At 40.8% G+C, this 16,909-nt stretch overlaps 1 protein-coding gene across 1 annotated transcript in view; it reads left to right on the plus strand.

The window, feature by feature from the left end:
* UVSSA (UV stimulated scaffold protein A) overlaps positions 1 to 16,332 on the plus strand; it is a 62,916-nt gene extending 46,584 nt beyond the window's left edge. The window contains exons 11-14 of the mRNA XM_063304594.1: positions 2,220 to 2,403; positions 4,362 to 4,473; positions 7,444 to 7,636; positions 15,734 to 16,332. Coding sequence (XP_063160664.1) covers positions 2,220 to 2,403; positions 4,362 to 4,473; positions 7,444 to 7,636; positions 15,734 to 15,827 — 583 coding nt within the window. The 3' untranslated portion in view covers positions 15,828 to 16,332. The remainder of the gene's footprint in view (positions 1 to 2,219; positions 2,404 to 4,361; positions 4,474 to 7,443; positions 7,637 to 15,733) is intronic.
* Positions 16,333 to 16,909: the final 577 nt, after the last annotated feature.

A 16,909-nucleotide genomic window follows, 5' to 3' on the forward strand; every position in this document is an offset into this window, starting at 1 on the left:
AAGTGAAGCCAGGGTTTCTTTCCTGCCCTTACCCCCTTTAAAAAAACTTCAACTTTTCAGCTCACATTACGTTTTGGGGGAAAAAAATAACTTTCATCACGATTAGTAGCTTTCTGCTTTGAACCAAGCTCCAAACTTGCTTTTAAAGTCCGAAGAGCATTCATGCAGTCAGGGAGAGAAGTTATATTTTGTGTGGGTTACCCTAGGATGACCATCTCCAGAAACAAGGGATTCTAGATGGCTTGATTTGATCTTCCTTAGGCTCTGACAACATTTGAGGCCCGCAGTAAAATCACATGCCTCCAGTTTTTCCTGAAGTTTTCTGCAGAGCGTCATTCCATGGGATTCCAGATGGCAAATCTAATAATCAAGGAGAGGAAAATTTTGTGTAAGCAGAGGAAATTCCTCTACCGTAGAATTTTTCCTTGACTATGTTCAAGCATAATTACTGGGTGGTAGAATCACTTCTCCTACAGTGCTGCTCCGGCATGTTGCTTCATTGCTCTTATTAGCAGGGAAGTAGAGCTGCTGGAAGAAAAAGGAATCCTTGTTCTCCCCCAGTGATTCTTCTCTAGACTGTCATTTAACAGGAGGCAATCTTGCTTGGAAAGGCTGGCAAAGGGGAAAGGTGAAAATCTCTCCCTTCTAACAACGCTTCCCAATTAATGGTAACTCTAATAGCAGCCTAATCACCACGGCCTACAGCATCTCATGACTGGTCATCTGAACTGCCAGAAAGAGTGTGCAGGTTGCAGAGAGACCATGGGCTGCCCATCAACAGTTGGTGGAATAGAGTGCATAGGGTTTACACAAGCCCTCCTAAGAATAGCTCTTTATTAGCAAGATTATAATAAAATAAAACATGAAAAGAGCCTATAATAATAGGAGCCAAAAAGGAAGTTGATTGGGGTTTTGAAAGTAGTGTGTTCAACCTGCAACTACCATCAAAGGAACAACAGTTAAGTAAGAATCTTGTATGCCAGCAGTAGCAGATATTGTTGGCTGTGACTTGCTGAATGCGTTGGGTGGAGAGAAGCTTATTTCTTGAGTGGGTCTGCTCTTTTCCCCATCATCAGTAGTCTTAGAATTTGATCTTAGGCAGAATGAAGGAATCAAAGAAGGGGAGGGGGAGGAACCCATGCCTTCTTAGGCAGCAAAGAACTTTATTAGTTAGTCTTCCTGAAGACTGAAACGGTGGAAGCCAATTAAGTAGGAGGCAATTGGAAAATGATTGTTGCTGTATTGTAATTGAAGTATTAATTATATGCCTGGTCCATTTGCAACTGTAACCAGTAAGAACACTTAACATAACTTGATTCCCAGAAAATTAAACAAAAAGAAAAATACAAATGAGAACAGCAAAAAAAAAGCAACCACTAATTATTTCTGCTCTCAGCTGGGGGATTTGCAATTACCAGCAAAAAACAAATCAACAGGGATGGCTGGACTGTTTTTTGCTGGCAAGTAAAGAACAAGATGGACTTTCATGGCATCTGAGCAACTGCAGTGATCTCACTATGCAAACTTCACCCTACAGCAACAACACGGTGCAGGCATGTATCAAATCTTTGTTGTTATGGCCATAGACCAGAAGTGATGTCGGCATATAAAAGTTGGCTTAGGAACATCATTTTGGAGCAGGGCTTACCATACCCTGTCCCCATTTGCTTCTGGAACCCTTGATGTGTTCCTTAAATGTGGATATTAAACCGATCCTTTTTTCTTAGCATTGCATTGTTATCGCATTTCTATAAAGATGCATTAATATTGATGTATGACCTTAGAAAATATCTCTTGTCTTTGTATTTCACATCTGAACCATGGGCTTCAATGTTTGGTGGCTAAATAATTCCATGATTGTTATCAGTTAATCATTTCTCCACCTATCTGAGCAGACAATCTTAGCATAACTCCTGTTAAGAAAAGTTGCTGGAATACTGTTCTCATTTCTAACTCTTAAATCACCCCACAGTCCTTAAAGCATAATGCCTTGAAATCTGATAATTTTATATATGCAGAGGGGTTAAATGAGGTTTTTCAAGCATCTCTGGAAATGAATAACTTCAAATGGCACTTAACTGAAGTTAGCTTGTAGTCAAATTAGATATATTGGGGGGGGCACTAAACTCGAGCATTTATTTGATATTGCAAAGCACTGAACATCAGGGACACATAGAGGAATTTATGACTGTGTTATTGTTGCATGCTTGCCTCTCTAGGTTTTCTTCTCAGCATCGCTTTTGGGCACCCAGTGAAGTAGAAGAAGAAGTCGAAAACAAAGACATTTTGGAAATGCTGAAAAGTCGATACATAACCTTTGCTGGCAAGTTTGAACCAGTGAAACACAAATGCCGAGCCCCAATGCCTAATGGAGGGCTCTGTGAGAGGCAGGATAGATTTAAGGTGGGTATGTGGTGAGATCTGTTGTGTCATGCTGGTACACAAGGACTCACATAATCTTCGCTAAAGAGTTTTAAGAGCAGGATTAACTTGCCCAGAATATTGGCTTTTATAAGCCAAGGAAGCTTGACCATGATATAAGCCCCCCTTTTTCGCCTTTGTGTTTACTTCTTCAAAGAGGCACGCCTTCTAAATGTTTATTGTAATATACTTGATGGAAAACATTGGAATCAAATACAAACAGGGAGAGCCCCATGTTTAGCATGACAACCTGAACGGCTAACGAAGACAAAGGTTGCAGTCGTTTATCTTTAGGCCAAAAAAGTTGGGAGCCAGACACAATTTCCCCTCCCCAAATACGCACACACAAGCAGGGAGGTTGAAACTTCCTTGTTGTACACTTGAAGCCAGGGGTGGGAGGTGGGGGTTGAGCCCCTAAAAGCTAGAATTGTTCCAAGAACAGCAGTTCAAACCAGACACTCTCAGTGCACCAAATAATTATTAATAGATTTGATTCTCCATGAATTGGTCTGATGGTTTTAGAAAGTATTCGGTCTTGTAGCAGTGGATTCCAGAAATATATTGTGAAATCCCTCTGAAGAAAAGGTTTATTTGGTTGGCCCTGTTTTTTTGCAGTTGAATAGCTGATTCCACTTGCTCCTTGGCATCTAGATGTAATTCCAGTGGAGAGTACTGTTCTCCCTCTTCCTAATGCCTTCTGTTTGGGACGTTGGAAAAGGGTTAAATGGATGACTCTCTTGCTCACCAGAGAGTCTCTCTCAATGCCCGCTCATAAGGGGAGAAATTCTTCTTGGGTCCTGCTCGGCCTACTGCCCCTTAGCATGCAGAGGAGGTCTGGAGGCCATGGCAAAGGAAGGAGGCCATTTCAATCCCATCTTCCCAGGCCCTGATGAAGCCTCCCTTCAGAGCAATGAAATGTCAGGCACAGAGGAAGGGATTAATGTTGTTAACGTTGACTAATGTCGCTGTATTACAAGTTGGACTTGCTCTTTGTAACATATCTTAAAGTTGCTAAGGCTGCGAAACACTGAACTAAACAAATACTCCCTTTGCCATAACTAGTTGGCATTTTTTTTTAAATGACAAAGTGAGATCTGTTTCTGAGCCAGTTCTCAAGCCAGCTGATGGTTTCAACTGGTGCTTATTTATTCATTTCTTTATTCAATTTCTATAGCCGCTCATCTCAGCAAGTGACTCTGGGTGGCTTACAACGATAAAAACCATAAAACAATTAAACAATTACAATTACAACAGTTACAATACAAAATAAATATACATGGCTGCCAAGTAAACAATGTAAGATGTTAATACAACCAAGAAACGGGACCATTACGACACTCGGGGCCCCAGGCCCGGGCACATAACCAGGTCTTCCTGGCCTTATGAAAGGCCAACAGGGTCGGGGACATCCTGATCTCTGAGGGGAGAATATTCCAGAGGGCAGGCACTATGGCTGAAAAGACACGCCTTCTAGTCCCCGCCAACCAACATTCTTTGGCTGACGGGATCCGTAGCATGCCCAATCTACCAGATCGAATTATCGTTTGCCTTCTGATGCTGTATATTAACCCCAGGTCTGCAACTCTGTCTTCTGAAGATGTGGGCTCTTCAAACAGATCTTAAGAATCTGAAAGAAGGGTGAACAAATTTAATAGGCCCTGACCATCTTTTATTTTGGGGATTTTTTTGCCCCCGCTCAAATAAAACTTTTCAGAAACTAGAAATAGAGATGTTTATTGTGCTTCCAGCGAACAGGCTATTGTGGATATTGTCACTGGATATTAAGGTATCCCAGAATTACAGGGGTCAATCAGCTTAGGTACCCATTCCAAATAACATAGAAGTGATGTCTCGGAACAGTTTAATAATTAAACTTATTAATATCATAATAGAAGAATACTTTGGACATTAACATGGCATGTCACTGTTTCATCCTGAAGTGCCCTTTTCATGGAAAAATAGTTCCTCGGGATGAATCTGGAAACCCTGTGAATCAAGAGGACAGAGACAGAGAAGCAAAAAAGCAATTTGAGAAAAAAGAACAGCAGCCAGGTTTGTATAGTGGGTTAAATCTGTGATGGGTTTTGAAATTCATTTTATAGAACTGTTGAATCTGGCAAACTCTTTTGAAGTGAGTTCAGCAAATCAGTATAGTTCTATATTACACACAAACAGACACAGCTTGTCATAGATGGAAATTTGAAGACATTCCTGAGAAATATTCTCCTGCACTGAATTTGCTTCCTTGAAGGAGTTGTAGCAAGAACATTTCCCTCAATCAAAGAATTGCGTTTAGTGTTCTTTGTGGACCATTTTCTAGTTACCAAATGAAATAATGGTTGCTTTTTAATTAATACTGCCTATATTTCACTTGAGGTGCAAATTCAGTTCTATTATAGTCAGCAAAATTTACTTTCCGGCGAACATGTATAGAGTTGCAGGCTCAATTATTTGGTGAAATATTGCCAGATTGAGTTGTTTGGTAGATTTGAACTTTCCTACACGTTACAACCTAAAAATGGCTGCATATTTCCAAACCACTGTCAGATCTGCAAATTAATTTACTTGGATGATGATTAGGAAGTTACGGAAGTTATGGAAAAGGAACTCATTGTGGGTAGCCTAAGGTTAGTCTTAACCCCAGTCAGCATCCCCTAAAGAGATGGAGGTCTTTTTCTCAGCTCTGTTTGCACCTTAAATAATCCTCCATAGTTCTGCTGGAACAGAAGCAGCTGAAATGATGCCACTGGAACAATTCTGCTTTCTGGCCATTTCTGTTCCTTAGCTCTTCATCTAGAGGCAGAAAGGGACCTAACCATTATTTAACTTGCCCAGTTAGCTTGAGATGCAGGCAGAACCGTGGTTGCAATTTTATCTCGAGACATCATTCCAGATACGCTTTATGCCATAATTACAATCTTAGGCCTGAAGCAGGTTGGAAATGTGCTGCTGACTTAGTAGGAAAGTAGCTAACTTGATGAAAAGTCATGTCCAAGATCCTTCAGGTAGAAAATGTCATTCAAAAATGTTTGTCTTGGGTTTTTATAAGATTCTAAACTTCAGACTTGGTATTTCTCTCTCAGAATCTGTGTCCTGAGGCAACCTGGAGACAGCATAAATACTTTCCATGGACCAGGTTGGGGGGAATCCCACCCTGGAACACGACTGGTAGAAGAGCTGTGTTCCCATTAATTTCTCTTTATGTTGGAGCAGCCCTGCTGTTTCTGTGTCGTAATGACAAAGCCCTTCTTTTTGTTTCTTGATATGGTTTAACAATATTCCATCTTGGCCCCAAAGGCTGCAGAGCAGAGCCTCTGGGTCTTTTGAAAAGACGAATCATGAGAGATTAGGCTGACCTGCTAATCTGCAGTGTTCATCCTTTTACAATAGTTCACACAGAAGAGCAAATTAAGTGCCTATTTTTTGTGTCAGCCCTGAAGAATATCTGGTTTTCCAACCCTTAGTGACTTGTTAACAAACAGGTATCAGGACAAGGTAGAGAAGGCAGCCGCTGGCCAGCCAGATGTGAAATAGTATCTCTTTACTAACTACAGTATTGATTTCACCCAACCCTTGCAAAGGGTGTAATTTTCTTTTCCCTGCTGCTAAACCAGTAACAATGTATGAAGAGCTTCAGGGTCCCCCCCTCCGTCAGGGTGCCAAAAGGCTCCTCTCCCTGGCATGCTATCGATTTTCCTCAAAGGCTTTTAAATTGCGCCTTCATTTTACTCAGATGCTCATTTCATCTCCACTGAACACCAGCATTTTTTCCGTTGTGTTTAAACAATTGCACCATTCACTTGGTTCCTGAAGCGTGGGCCTTCTTATTTACTGGGAGATAAACAGTTTAGACAGTTTTTTGTTAATCTTGGATTAATTGTTCTGTGTCTGAATGTCTTTACTTCAAAAAACAAACAAACAAACTTTGTGATCCATCATGTGTGTGGGTGGGTGAGAGAGAGAATGTGTGTGATTATTTTTTTTTCCCCTTTCAGTCTTTTTCCTTGAATTCCTTTAGAGTGCACAAAGCTGATTTTCATGAACACCTACACAGTGTTTTTAATGTGGAATATTTGGACCCTCCCCACCTTGAAAGACAAGCATGTTTTTTCTATTTTATAGTTCATAACAATAGCATTAATTCATAATACTGACATAAGCCATACTTAAGTATTATTCTTTGTCGGAATATAGATATTAATTTTTTAGGATTTCTATCAGAAGTCTTAGATGCCTTCGCTTTTGGTCCTTAGACTACAAAATCATATAGTCCAGCTTATTTTTTACATTTTCTCGAGTGCAAGTATTTTGAGAATATATTCATTTCAGTTATTTTATCTTTCTTCTCTTGTTAACCTGTTCCTGAGATGGATGGATGGATGGATATAGATAATTCATCTATCTTAACTAGAGCTTAGGAACTCCATCTTTTTCAGATACTTCACGTTAGGACCAGCACAAAATCCAGCTATGAAATGTCCATGGTTGTAATCTCATGCATCAAGCATGATGATCTTAATATTGTCTAACTTGCATAGTTAGAAAATTGGCATAGTTAGGAACTTTGGTTACACATACAGATGCACACACACACACACGCACACACATGCACAAACACGTCATTTTCATCAAACCCTAGTCAATAATTGGAGAAGCCATATAATCTCTTGTTAATTTCTCTTTTCGTTGAGCTTCTGATTATTAACTAGAATCAGCCACTCTAAAAAAACAAAAAATGTGAGCAGAACACAGAAATGCCTAAATATCTTGAGAAGCCATCCTTGCAGTGAGTTCATCCCAATTTTTTATTTATATGTATCTCCTAAAAATAATGTAATGTCATACAATACAAAATATATCATACAATAGATTTTCATACCTTATATTTTTATATAAGATGCAAAAATATAGTAAGTTGTTACACATCTATGGCCACCAAACCAGAGGGACACAAGGAGGGAAGCAGTACGGGAAGGTCGTGAATCAATAGTAAAGTGGTCATATTTATGTTTTTATTGTCAGAGTGGCAAGATCCTGAATTCATGAGAGAAGTTGAAGCCGCTACCGGAGTTGACCTTGGATCCTCACAGTATGGCAGGAAAGGAAAAGGAGGGAAGAAAAAAGGGAAGACAAAGAAGAAATATCCCAACCTGACGGATCTGAAGCAAGAGGCAAATACATCCCGTTCCCGCCTGGGGAAAAAAATTTTCAACAAGTAAGGGGTTTCTTTTATCATGTTTATTCTCAGTCATTCCTGCAAATGTATTTGGGGTACCAATAGAAGAGAATCTCTGTAGCTCAGGGTTGAACTGTGGAGCCCTTGGTGCTCTCCGAGCTTGATTGTATTTTGGGTTTCCAGGTTGGGGTCTTCAGAATCTGTCCAGGTCTGCCAAGCAGAAGAAGCTAGGGTGAAACATGAAGAATCTACCATCTTTTTTGGGTGGGGTGGGGGGCTCACTGAGTCATCACACACTGTACAGTAGCTAAGTTTGGCAGAGCCAAACTTCTCTGGGTCAAACCTTCCCTGCCACTAGATACTGGTTTGTTGTTGTTGTTTATTCGTTTAGTCGCTTCCGACTCTTCGTGACTTCATGGACCAGCCCACGCCAGAGCTTCCTGTCGGTCGTCAACATCCCCAGCTCCCCCAGGGACGAGTCCGTCACCTCTAGAATATCATCCATCCATCTTGCCCTTGGTCGGCCCCTCTTCCTTTTGCCTTCCACTCTCCCTAGCATCAGCATCTTCTCCAGGGTGTCCTGTCTTCTCATTATGTGGCCAAAGTATTTCAGTTTTGCCTTTAATATCATTCCCTCAAGTGAGCAGTCTGGCTTTATTTCCTGGAGGATGGACTGGTTTGATCTTCTTGCAGTCCAAGGCACTCTCAGAATTTTCCTCCAACACCACAGTTCAAAAGCATCGATCTTCCTTTGCTCAGCCTTCCTTATGGTCCAGCTCTCGCAGCCATATGTTACTACAGGGAACACCATTGCTTTAACTATGCGGGCCTTTGTTGTCAGTGTGATGTCTCTGCTCTTAACTATTTTATCGAGATTTGTCATTGCTCTTCTCCCAAGGATTAAGCGTCTTCTGATTTCCTGACTGCAGTCAGCATCTGCAGTAATCTTTGCACCTAGGAATACAAAGTCTTTCACTGCTTCTACATTTTCTCCCTCTATTTGCCAGTTATCAATCAAGCTGGTTGCCATAATCTTGGTTTTTTTGAGGTTTAGCTGCAAGCCAGCTTTTGCACTTTCTTCTTTCACCTTCATCATAAGGCTCCTCAGTTCCTCTTCACTTTCAGCCATCAAAGTGGTATCATCTGCATATCTGAGATTGTTAATGTTTCTTCCAGAGATTTTAACTCCAGCCTTGGATTCCTCAAGACCAGCTTGTCGCATGATGTGTTCTGCATACAAGTTGAATAGGTAGGGTGAGAGTATACAGCCCTGCCGTACTCCTTTCCCAATCTTAAACCAGTCCGTTGTTCCGTGGTCTGTTCTTACTGTTGCTACTTGGTCGTTATACAGATTCTTCAGGAGGCATACAAGATGATTTGGTATCCCCATACCACTAAGAACTTGCCACAATTTGTTATGGTCCACACAGTCAAAGGCTTTAGAATAGTCAATAAAACAGAAATAGATGTTTTTCTGAAACTCCCTGGCTTTTTCCATTATCCAGCGGATATTGGCAATTTGGTCTCTAGTTCCTCTGCCTTTTCTAAACCCAGCCTGTACATCTGGCAATTCTCGCTCCATGAACTGCTGAAGTCTACCTTGCAGGATCTTGAGCATTACCTTACTGGCAGGTGAAATGAGTGCCACTGTTCGATAGTTTGAACATTCTTTAGTGTTTCCCTTTTTTGGTATGGGGATATAAGTTGATTTTTTCCAATCTGATGGCCATTCTTGTGTTTTCCAAATTTGCTGGCATATAGCATGCATTACCTTGACAGCATCATCTTGCAAGATTTTGAACAGTTCAGCTGGGATGCCGTCTTCTCCTGCTGCCTTGTTATTAGCAATGCTTCTTAAGGCCCACTCAACCTCACTCTTCAGGATGTCTGGCTCTAGCTCACTGACCACACCGTCAAAGCTATCCCCGATATTGTTATCCTTCCTATACAGGTCTTCTGTATATTCTTGCCACCTTTTCTTGATCTCTTCTTCTTCTGTTAGGTCCTTGCCATCTTTGTTTTTGATCATACCCATTTTTGCCTGGAATTTACCTCCAATGTTTCTAATTTTCTGGAAGAGGTCTCTTGTCCTTCCTATTCTATTGTCTTCTTCCACTTCCGCGCATTGCTTGTTTAAAAATAATTCCTTATCTCTTCTGGCTAACCTCTGGAATTTTGCATTTAATTGGGCATATCTCCCCCTATCGCTGTTGCCTTTTGCTTTCCTTCTTTCTTGGGCTACTTCTAGTGTCTCAGCAGACAGCCATTTTGCCTTCTTGGTTTTCTCTTTCTTTGGGATGTATTTTGTTGCCGCCTCCTGAACAATGCTGCCAACTTCTGTCCAGAGTTCTTCCGGGACCCTATCTACTAAGTCCAGTCCCTTAAATCTATTCTTCACCTCCACTGCATATTCCTGAGGAATATTCATGAGCTCATATCTAGCTGATCTGTGGGTCTTCCCTAATCTCTTTAGTCTGATCCTAAATTGTGCAAGAAGAAGTTCATGGTCTGAACTACAGTCAGCTCCAGGCCTAGTTTTTACCGACTGTACAGATGTCCGCCACCTTTGGCTGCAAAGGATGTAATCAATCTGATTTCGGTGTTGTCCATCTGGTGAAGTCCATGTGTAAAGCCGTCTCTTAGGTTGTTGGAAGAGAGTGTTTGTTATGCAGAGTGAATTGTCTTGGCAAAATTCTATCAGCCTATGTCCTGCTTCGTTTTGTTCTCCCAGGCCATACTTACCTGTAATTCGAGGTGTCATTTGACTGCCCACCTTAGCATTCCAGTCTCCTGTGATGAAAATAACATCTCTTTTAGGCGTGTTGTCCAGTAGGTGCTGCAGATCCTCATAGAACTGCTCTACTTCAGCTTCTTCAGCATTTGTGGTTGGGGCGTATATTTGGATCACTGTGATGTTAGATGGCTTGCCCTGAATTCGAATTGAGATCATTCTGTCGTTTTTGGGGTTGTATCCAAGCACTGCTTTAGCCACTTTACTATTAATTATGAAGGCTACTCCATTTCTTCTGTGGTCCTCTTGTCCACAGTAGTAGATCTGGTGGTCATTTGATGTGAAGTGGCCCATTCCAGTCCATTTCAGTTCACTGACGCCCAGAATGTCTATCTTTAATCTTGACATCTCACCAATAACTACATCCAATTTGCCCTGGCTCATAGATCTTACATTCCAGGTTCCAATGGTGTGTTGATCCTTAGAACATCGGATTCGCCGTTCACCACCAGCACCGTCGGCCGCTAACCGTCCTTTCGGCTTTGAGCTAGCTGCGTCATCACGTCTGGGGCTAGTTGAGCTCATCCTCTGTTCCTCCCCAGTAGCATTTTGACCATCTTCCGACCTGGGGGTCTCATCTTCCGATGGTATACCGACATATCTCTGGTTGTACTGATCCATTTAGTTTTCACGGCAAGAATACTGGGGTGGGTTGCCATTACCTTCCCCAGGGATCGCATTTAGTCTGACCTCTCTGTCATGACCTTCCCGTCTTGGGTGGCCCTTCACGGTTTAGCTCATGGCATCATTGAGGTGCTCAAGCTCCAGCACCACGACAAGGTAACGATCCTTTGCGGAGCTAGATACTGGAGGCACTAGAAAATTACCTTTTTCCATCTGAGTTCCAGCTTTCCGTCACCAATTCTCTCATCCATTTTCCTTACTGTTTCTGCCTATCCTAAACCCTTGTATAGCTTTTGGTTGAGTCTTCTCTCCCTCCCCACCCCTTCTACTCCTGTAGTAATCGTAGTGCATGGCTTTTGGGGGAGCATCTGGGAGAATAATTGGCCTGCATTAAAAATTGAGTTGTGCATTCGGGGTGGGAGGGGAATTTATTTTGCTGATTTAGAATGGGATTTCGACATCTCAAATGAGGGAGTTAAATATAATGTTAAAAAATTGTGTTTTATATCTGAAACGGGAGGGACTAAATGTTCTGTTTTTAGCATTACGTTTATAGTTGAAATCGGCTATGGATTTTGCTGCAGGGCATGGGAATGGAGGAAAGAATTCTTCTTTATGCTGTAAATTAATTCATTAGATCTTCTGGTTCATGCACACAGGATATGTGCATTTGGAATCATCTAGACCTCCCTGAATTTCTTGGTGGGAGCCCTGGACTGTCCTATCAGGCATGACTAGCTCATTTTAATTTTGTCCTGAATAAAATTACAGCAGCATAATAAGAGAATTTCACGAAAGGCTCAAGTTGCAGGCCTGTTCTTGAGTACTACATTTTAATTATTGGACTGTCAGGGAAAAATATTCTTATTGGAATGCATCTCCCCTTTACCAGCATTTGAAAGACATGTCAAACCAGCTAGCCGGGTTTAAATCAGTGGGTTAAATATTTCAACTCCATAGGCTAACTTAAACTGGCCACTTCTCCTTGTTCCCACACCACCAGACTCTTAGAAATTGTGAGCCGCGCAGAGTTGTTTTGGGTGATGCCTAAACCTAATAAATAATTGGCTAGTGTATTTGAAGATCTTAGTATCGGAGGCTTTATGGGTATTGTTGGTGGCATTCATGCCAAGTTCAGATGTTACACAGACTCATTCTCAGTTGGCACTTGCCAGGTAGAGCCTCTTTAGCTTCCCATGGATAAATCCGGCCCTGACAACATTCATGGTTGGGGGTGGTATCTTATCAAAGGGTTAAACCACAAATAGAGGTTTCTACTACTCCAGCTCAGTCCTGCTGGTGAAACCTGGAATAGCATCTTCTGCAAGGAAGTGTTCCCAGCATTAAGTTGATTGCCCAAGAAGATTACTTGCATGAGCAAATGTTTATATACATCACAGTTCATTTACAAACAAATAAATGTGTCCTCAGTCTTCTGGTGATATAAACATCAGCTCTTAATGAGACACACAATGCCTACTCCTTCTGGCAGCTGCCTCCATGCTTGAATAGGAGCACATGAATAAGCAGCATGCCCCAGTTCATATATAGAAAGTTTCAACCGCTCTGGTAGCCATGCCTATAAATCTGGAGCAATGCCATTGAAGCTTTTCTCACAGGGTTGGTAGGTTGTATGGAGAAAGATGTTCTACCTGTGACAGCCACCCCTGTATCTGCCAGCTGTCAAAACTTTGAAGCTAAGCAGCTTGTTGTAGGATCAGAGCAAACGAAGCAAAGCAGATGTTATTAAACCAGAAAGCAAAACACCTTCTGTTCCTAACAAAAAAATACTAGCGCTTACGATCTGAGAGGCCTAGAGGAATTCCTTTGAGGGATGTTCGCTGTTTAAAAATCATGTTCCTCTTCTTGTCTCAGAGTAATGGTTGTTATAAATAATGAAGCTCACCTTGGTTTTCTTCTGTTCCTCACTGAACAGCACATTGTCCATGACAATCTGGCATTACCTGGTCTTATTCCGAATAGTCAGTAAGCCATAAAGTTCTAATAAGTAGAATTTCACATCAGATTTAGAAAATAAATTTAAAAAGTTGTTTTTAGTTGACTCTGCTTGGTACTAATGGTTTTGAATGTGTCTCAGCACCAGGCATGAGAATCCAATCTGTCATATTTTAATAGGTTTCATAGTTTGCAGCACTAAACAAGATGATAACCTTGGCTTTATATAACAGTCCCAAATTACTTGAAATGTACAGGTGATAAACCCAGGCTCTGGTCTGCCAATAAAGTTAAGTGGAAATGCACACAGATCATCATAGTGGGATCTCATTTCATTCACAGTATCTCACAAGCCAGTGGTGCTAATGTAAAATGTACATCACGTGAAAGTGTCAAGGCCATTGTGCTGTGCTAAAGACTCACTTTTCTCCTGCCAATTAAGTTGAATTCTAGTTCTAAAACTATGATCACGTACTTGCAGAGCTTTTATACAGCTGTGCTTGAGAAGCAATTCTGCTCATCTGCTAATAAGGTTGCCCCATGTTTTTTAAATGATCAGTGTTAGAACGGCATTTAAGGAGAATCCTTGGCCAGCAGGCACCTGATAAGAAGCTCAGTAACAAAACACATAGTTGATACCTTGATCCCACAAGGGTTGAGGCATCTGATGTCCCTAATCCAATGTTTCTCAACCTTGGCAACTTTAAGACGTGTGGACTTCAACTCCCAGAATTCCCCAGCCAGCATGCACTGGCTGGGGAATTCTGGGAGTTGAAGTCCACGCATCTTGAAGTTGCCAAGGTTGAGAAACACTGCTGTAATCTAAGGAGCTGATTCTCAAATTAGGATCACAGGATAAAGAGTGATTCTGCTAGGATTATTATTAGAGACCTTTGGGTTTTCACTGTGTCTGGGACAGGATATTGTGTTAGCGCCATGAACTTATAAGGTAAATAGAATAGCTTTTCTCTGAACTGCCGGTACTCTATTTACCTTATAGGCTGGCACAGCTAATGCAGTATCCTATCCCAGGGAAGATGAACCCCCACAGATCTCTAACAATATTGTGCCTTCCCTACCTTGGTGGTTGAGGATCTCCACTTTTATAAAGAACCTGCCTTTAACTGCCTAATGCAGTGCTTCTCAACCTTGGCAACTTTAAACTGTGTGGACTTCAGCTCCCAGAATTCCCTAGCCAGCAGGCTGGCTGGAAGATTCTGGGAGTTGAAGTCCATATCTCTTAAAGTTGTCAAGGTTGAGAAGCACTGGTCTAATGCTTCAAGATTGGGCAAAGGAAGGTCAATGAACTTCTCCCTACCACTCTCTGTACATCAAAATCATCATTCTTTAAGTTCTTGAAAGGAAGTGTCTCAGCCACCTAGCTGTGTAGAGCTTTTGGTGATCATGCACACACTGTTGTCTTTCTTCCTCTTGTCGGACTAGATAATTTGAGTAACTACAGATTGTACAGCCACCAATTTCTACTTCAGCCGGCAAAAGAGAACTTTATATCCCCTACAAGTTAGCAGTAATAATTTGGGAATGATCTATGCCAGCGTTTCCCCCAAGTATGGTTTGTGGCCTGATAGCAGTCCTTGTTTAAGCAACAATAAAACTGGTTTTTGTTCTCTTTCTGCTCTAAGGCTATCCTTCAGTCCTCTGACTAGATCAGGTGACCTAAGCCACATTATGGGTGCATCACCATTTGCATAGGCACAAGCTGTATTTAGGACTACAGCAAGGAAAAACCAGCCCCCGGTAATAAAATGTGGGAGATCCAGAACGACTCAACACAACGTTTATTGAATCCCAATTTGTTTTTGAATTACTCTGACTTAAAAAAAAAACAGCTTAGAAATCTCTCAGTGTATCTACCCTTAGAGATGGCCATTTTAACCCGTTATAATAATTGATAACTCCCTAATATGTATTCTCCTCATTTTGGAAAGAAAATATCCATTAATGGTTTTTCCAACTATTCATTTAAGACCTTGGGGCAAGATGATTTTTTTTCCTTTGAATTCTTCTACTGCATTTCTTTTCGTATTGCAACGCCCTTAAATAAGGAAGAAAATGTCTGAATGGATATGGATTCTTTCTTTGTGTAATGTAGAGATGGGGTGAAGGAGAGAAACTATTTTCTGATTTGTGTCTTGCTTCTTTATGGATTTAATAACTTTTCCTGGAAGTTGTTTCTGGAAATCATCTTAGATACTGTGGGAAGCAGTAAAAATTAGAATGGATGAACTGAAAGTCAACTCTTAATAAGTTGCTTTTTGTACTTTAGGGTTTCTATTAATCTGTTCTAAATGAAGTTCAGTAGTTTCAAATGTGCTTTGGTGATACTCCTTTAAAATAGTTTTTGTTCACAAAGCTCAAAATATGAATGAAAAGAACATTACTGTATAACGATTACTCTCTACAAGTTCCTGGTCCTTCTATCCCTAAGATAGTATTTACATTTCTATGCAAGGAACTGTCTAAAATGACTATGACAACAACAGTGTGCAGAGTGTTTGCTGAAGGACTTCCATTCATTTATTTTCTGTTAATGAGTACATTACTAAATTAAAACCATGTTGTTGAAACTAATTGAGCTAACATAATACAGTTGCTCTGCTTCCTCATCAGCACCGTGTTTAAGTGTTGATTAAAAATTAATCACATCCCACTTCATTATTTTTGCTAACAAATTTGTAGCTGTGGCCAACATTTGTATGAAATAAAGTTTGGCTTTCTTTTTCTTACCTTGTTTTGCTTTACAGAACCTCAATGAAGCGAGTAGTGAAAGCAATGAATCGAATCGACCAAAGAAAACACGAAAAGTTTGCAAACCAGTTCAACTATGCGCTGACCTGAATGTCATCAAAAGCAAGACTAAGAGAACTCCACGGCGGTTTTTAGCATTCCATCAACCTACGTATATCAGTGTTTCTCAAACTTGGCAACTTTGAGATGTGTGGACTTCAACTCCCACAATTCCCCAGCATGGCTGGCTGGGGAATTCTGGGAGTTGAAGTCCACACATCTTCAAGTTGCCAAGTTTGAGAAACACCAGCCTATATGTACAAAAATGGAGCGCCTTCAAGTGAGCAACTCTCACCTCCTTTTTTTTAACTTCTGCAGATGCTGCTGTACAGTTCTATAATCAGGGCTTTACTGAAATAATATAATTAATATAAATGTATCTATTTATATAATCTAATGTATTTAATAATAAAACATGGGATTCTTTTTAGAAAGCATGGAGCACATCCTAGCATGTTAAACAGGAGATTTAGGAGTTGTATATATTCTAAAAACTTACTGTAATGTTTATAGTGTTGTGAATAAATTTTATAACCTTAAATATGCTCAAAATCTGGTCCAGTGCAGATTGACTGTTACATAAGGTCAGGAGGTAAATCTTAGAAAAGGCTACAATTCTGACAAAAACCTGGTTTCTACATGCAGGCAATCTGACAACGTTAAATGTCTTCCATGAAGTCAATCAGAAAGTTAAGGTAGTATTGTGGTTATAAGGACAATATGGCCTATTCCTGTCTGTCTTGCACACATGAACACTTGTACGGTCACAGCTGTGCAGATTCTTGCAGCTTTGCAGTATATGTCATCTTCAGACTTGCAGCCCCCAAAACAGAGCTAGAGAATTCTTTGCATGATAGCCAGAATTGAAGAGATGCCTGCTATTGATTGCTGAAGTCTAGGAGCAGAGCAGAAATTTCACCACAGGGTTTTGTGACAACTGAAGAGGATAGCCAAGAAACATTTTATCTTTTTAATATGCGGAACCACAGGGGACAATTTTACAGTGTGAACTATGATAATGGAATAAGTCATGCGTGTTGCAAATACAGACATTGGGTTCCCCAAACTACGACTGTGGAGTGACACGTGTTTCTATTGCATACTGCAATAACCCCATTGAAGCATTGTTCGAT

This window comes from Candoia aspera, chromosome 5 (genome assembly GCF_035149785.1).
Source record: "Candoia aspera isolate rCanAsp1 chromosome 5, rCanAsp1.hap2, whole genome shotgun sequence".
In the NCBI taxonomy this organism is placed as follows: domain Eukaryota; kingdom Metazoa; phylum Chordata; class Lepidosauria; order Squamata; family Boidae; genus Candoia; species Candoia aspera.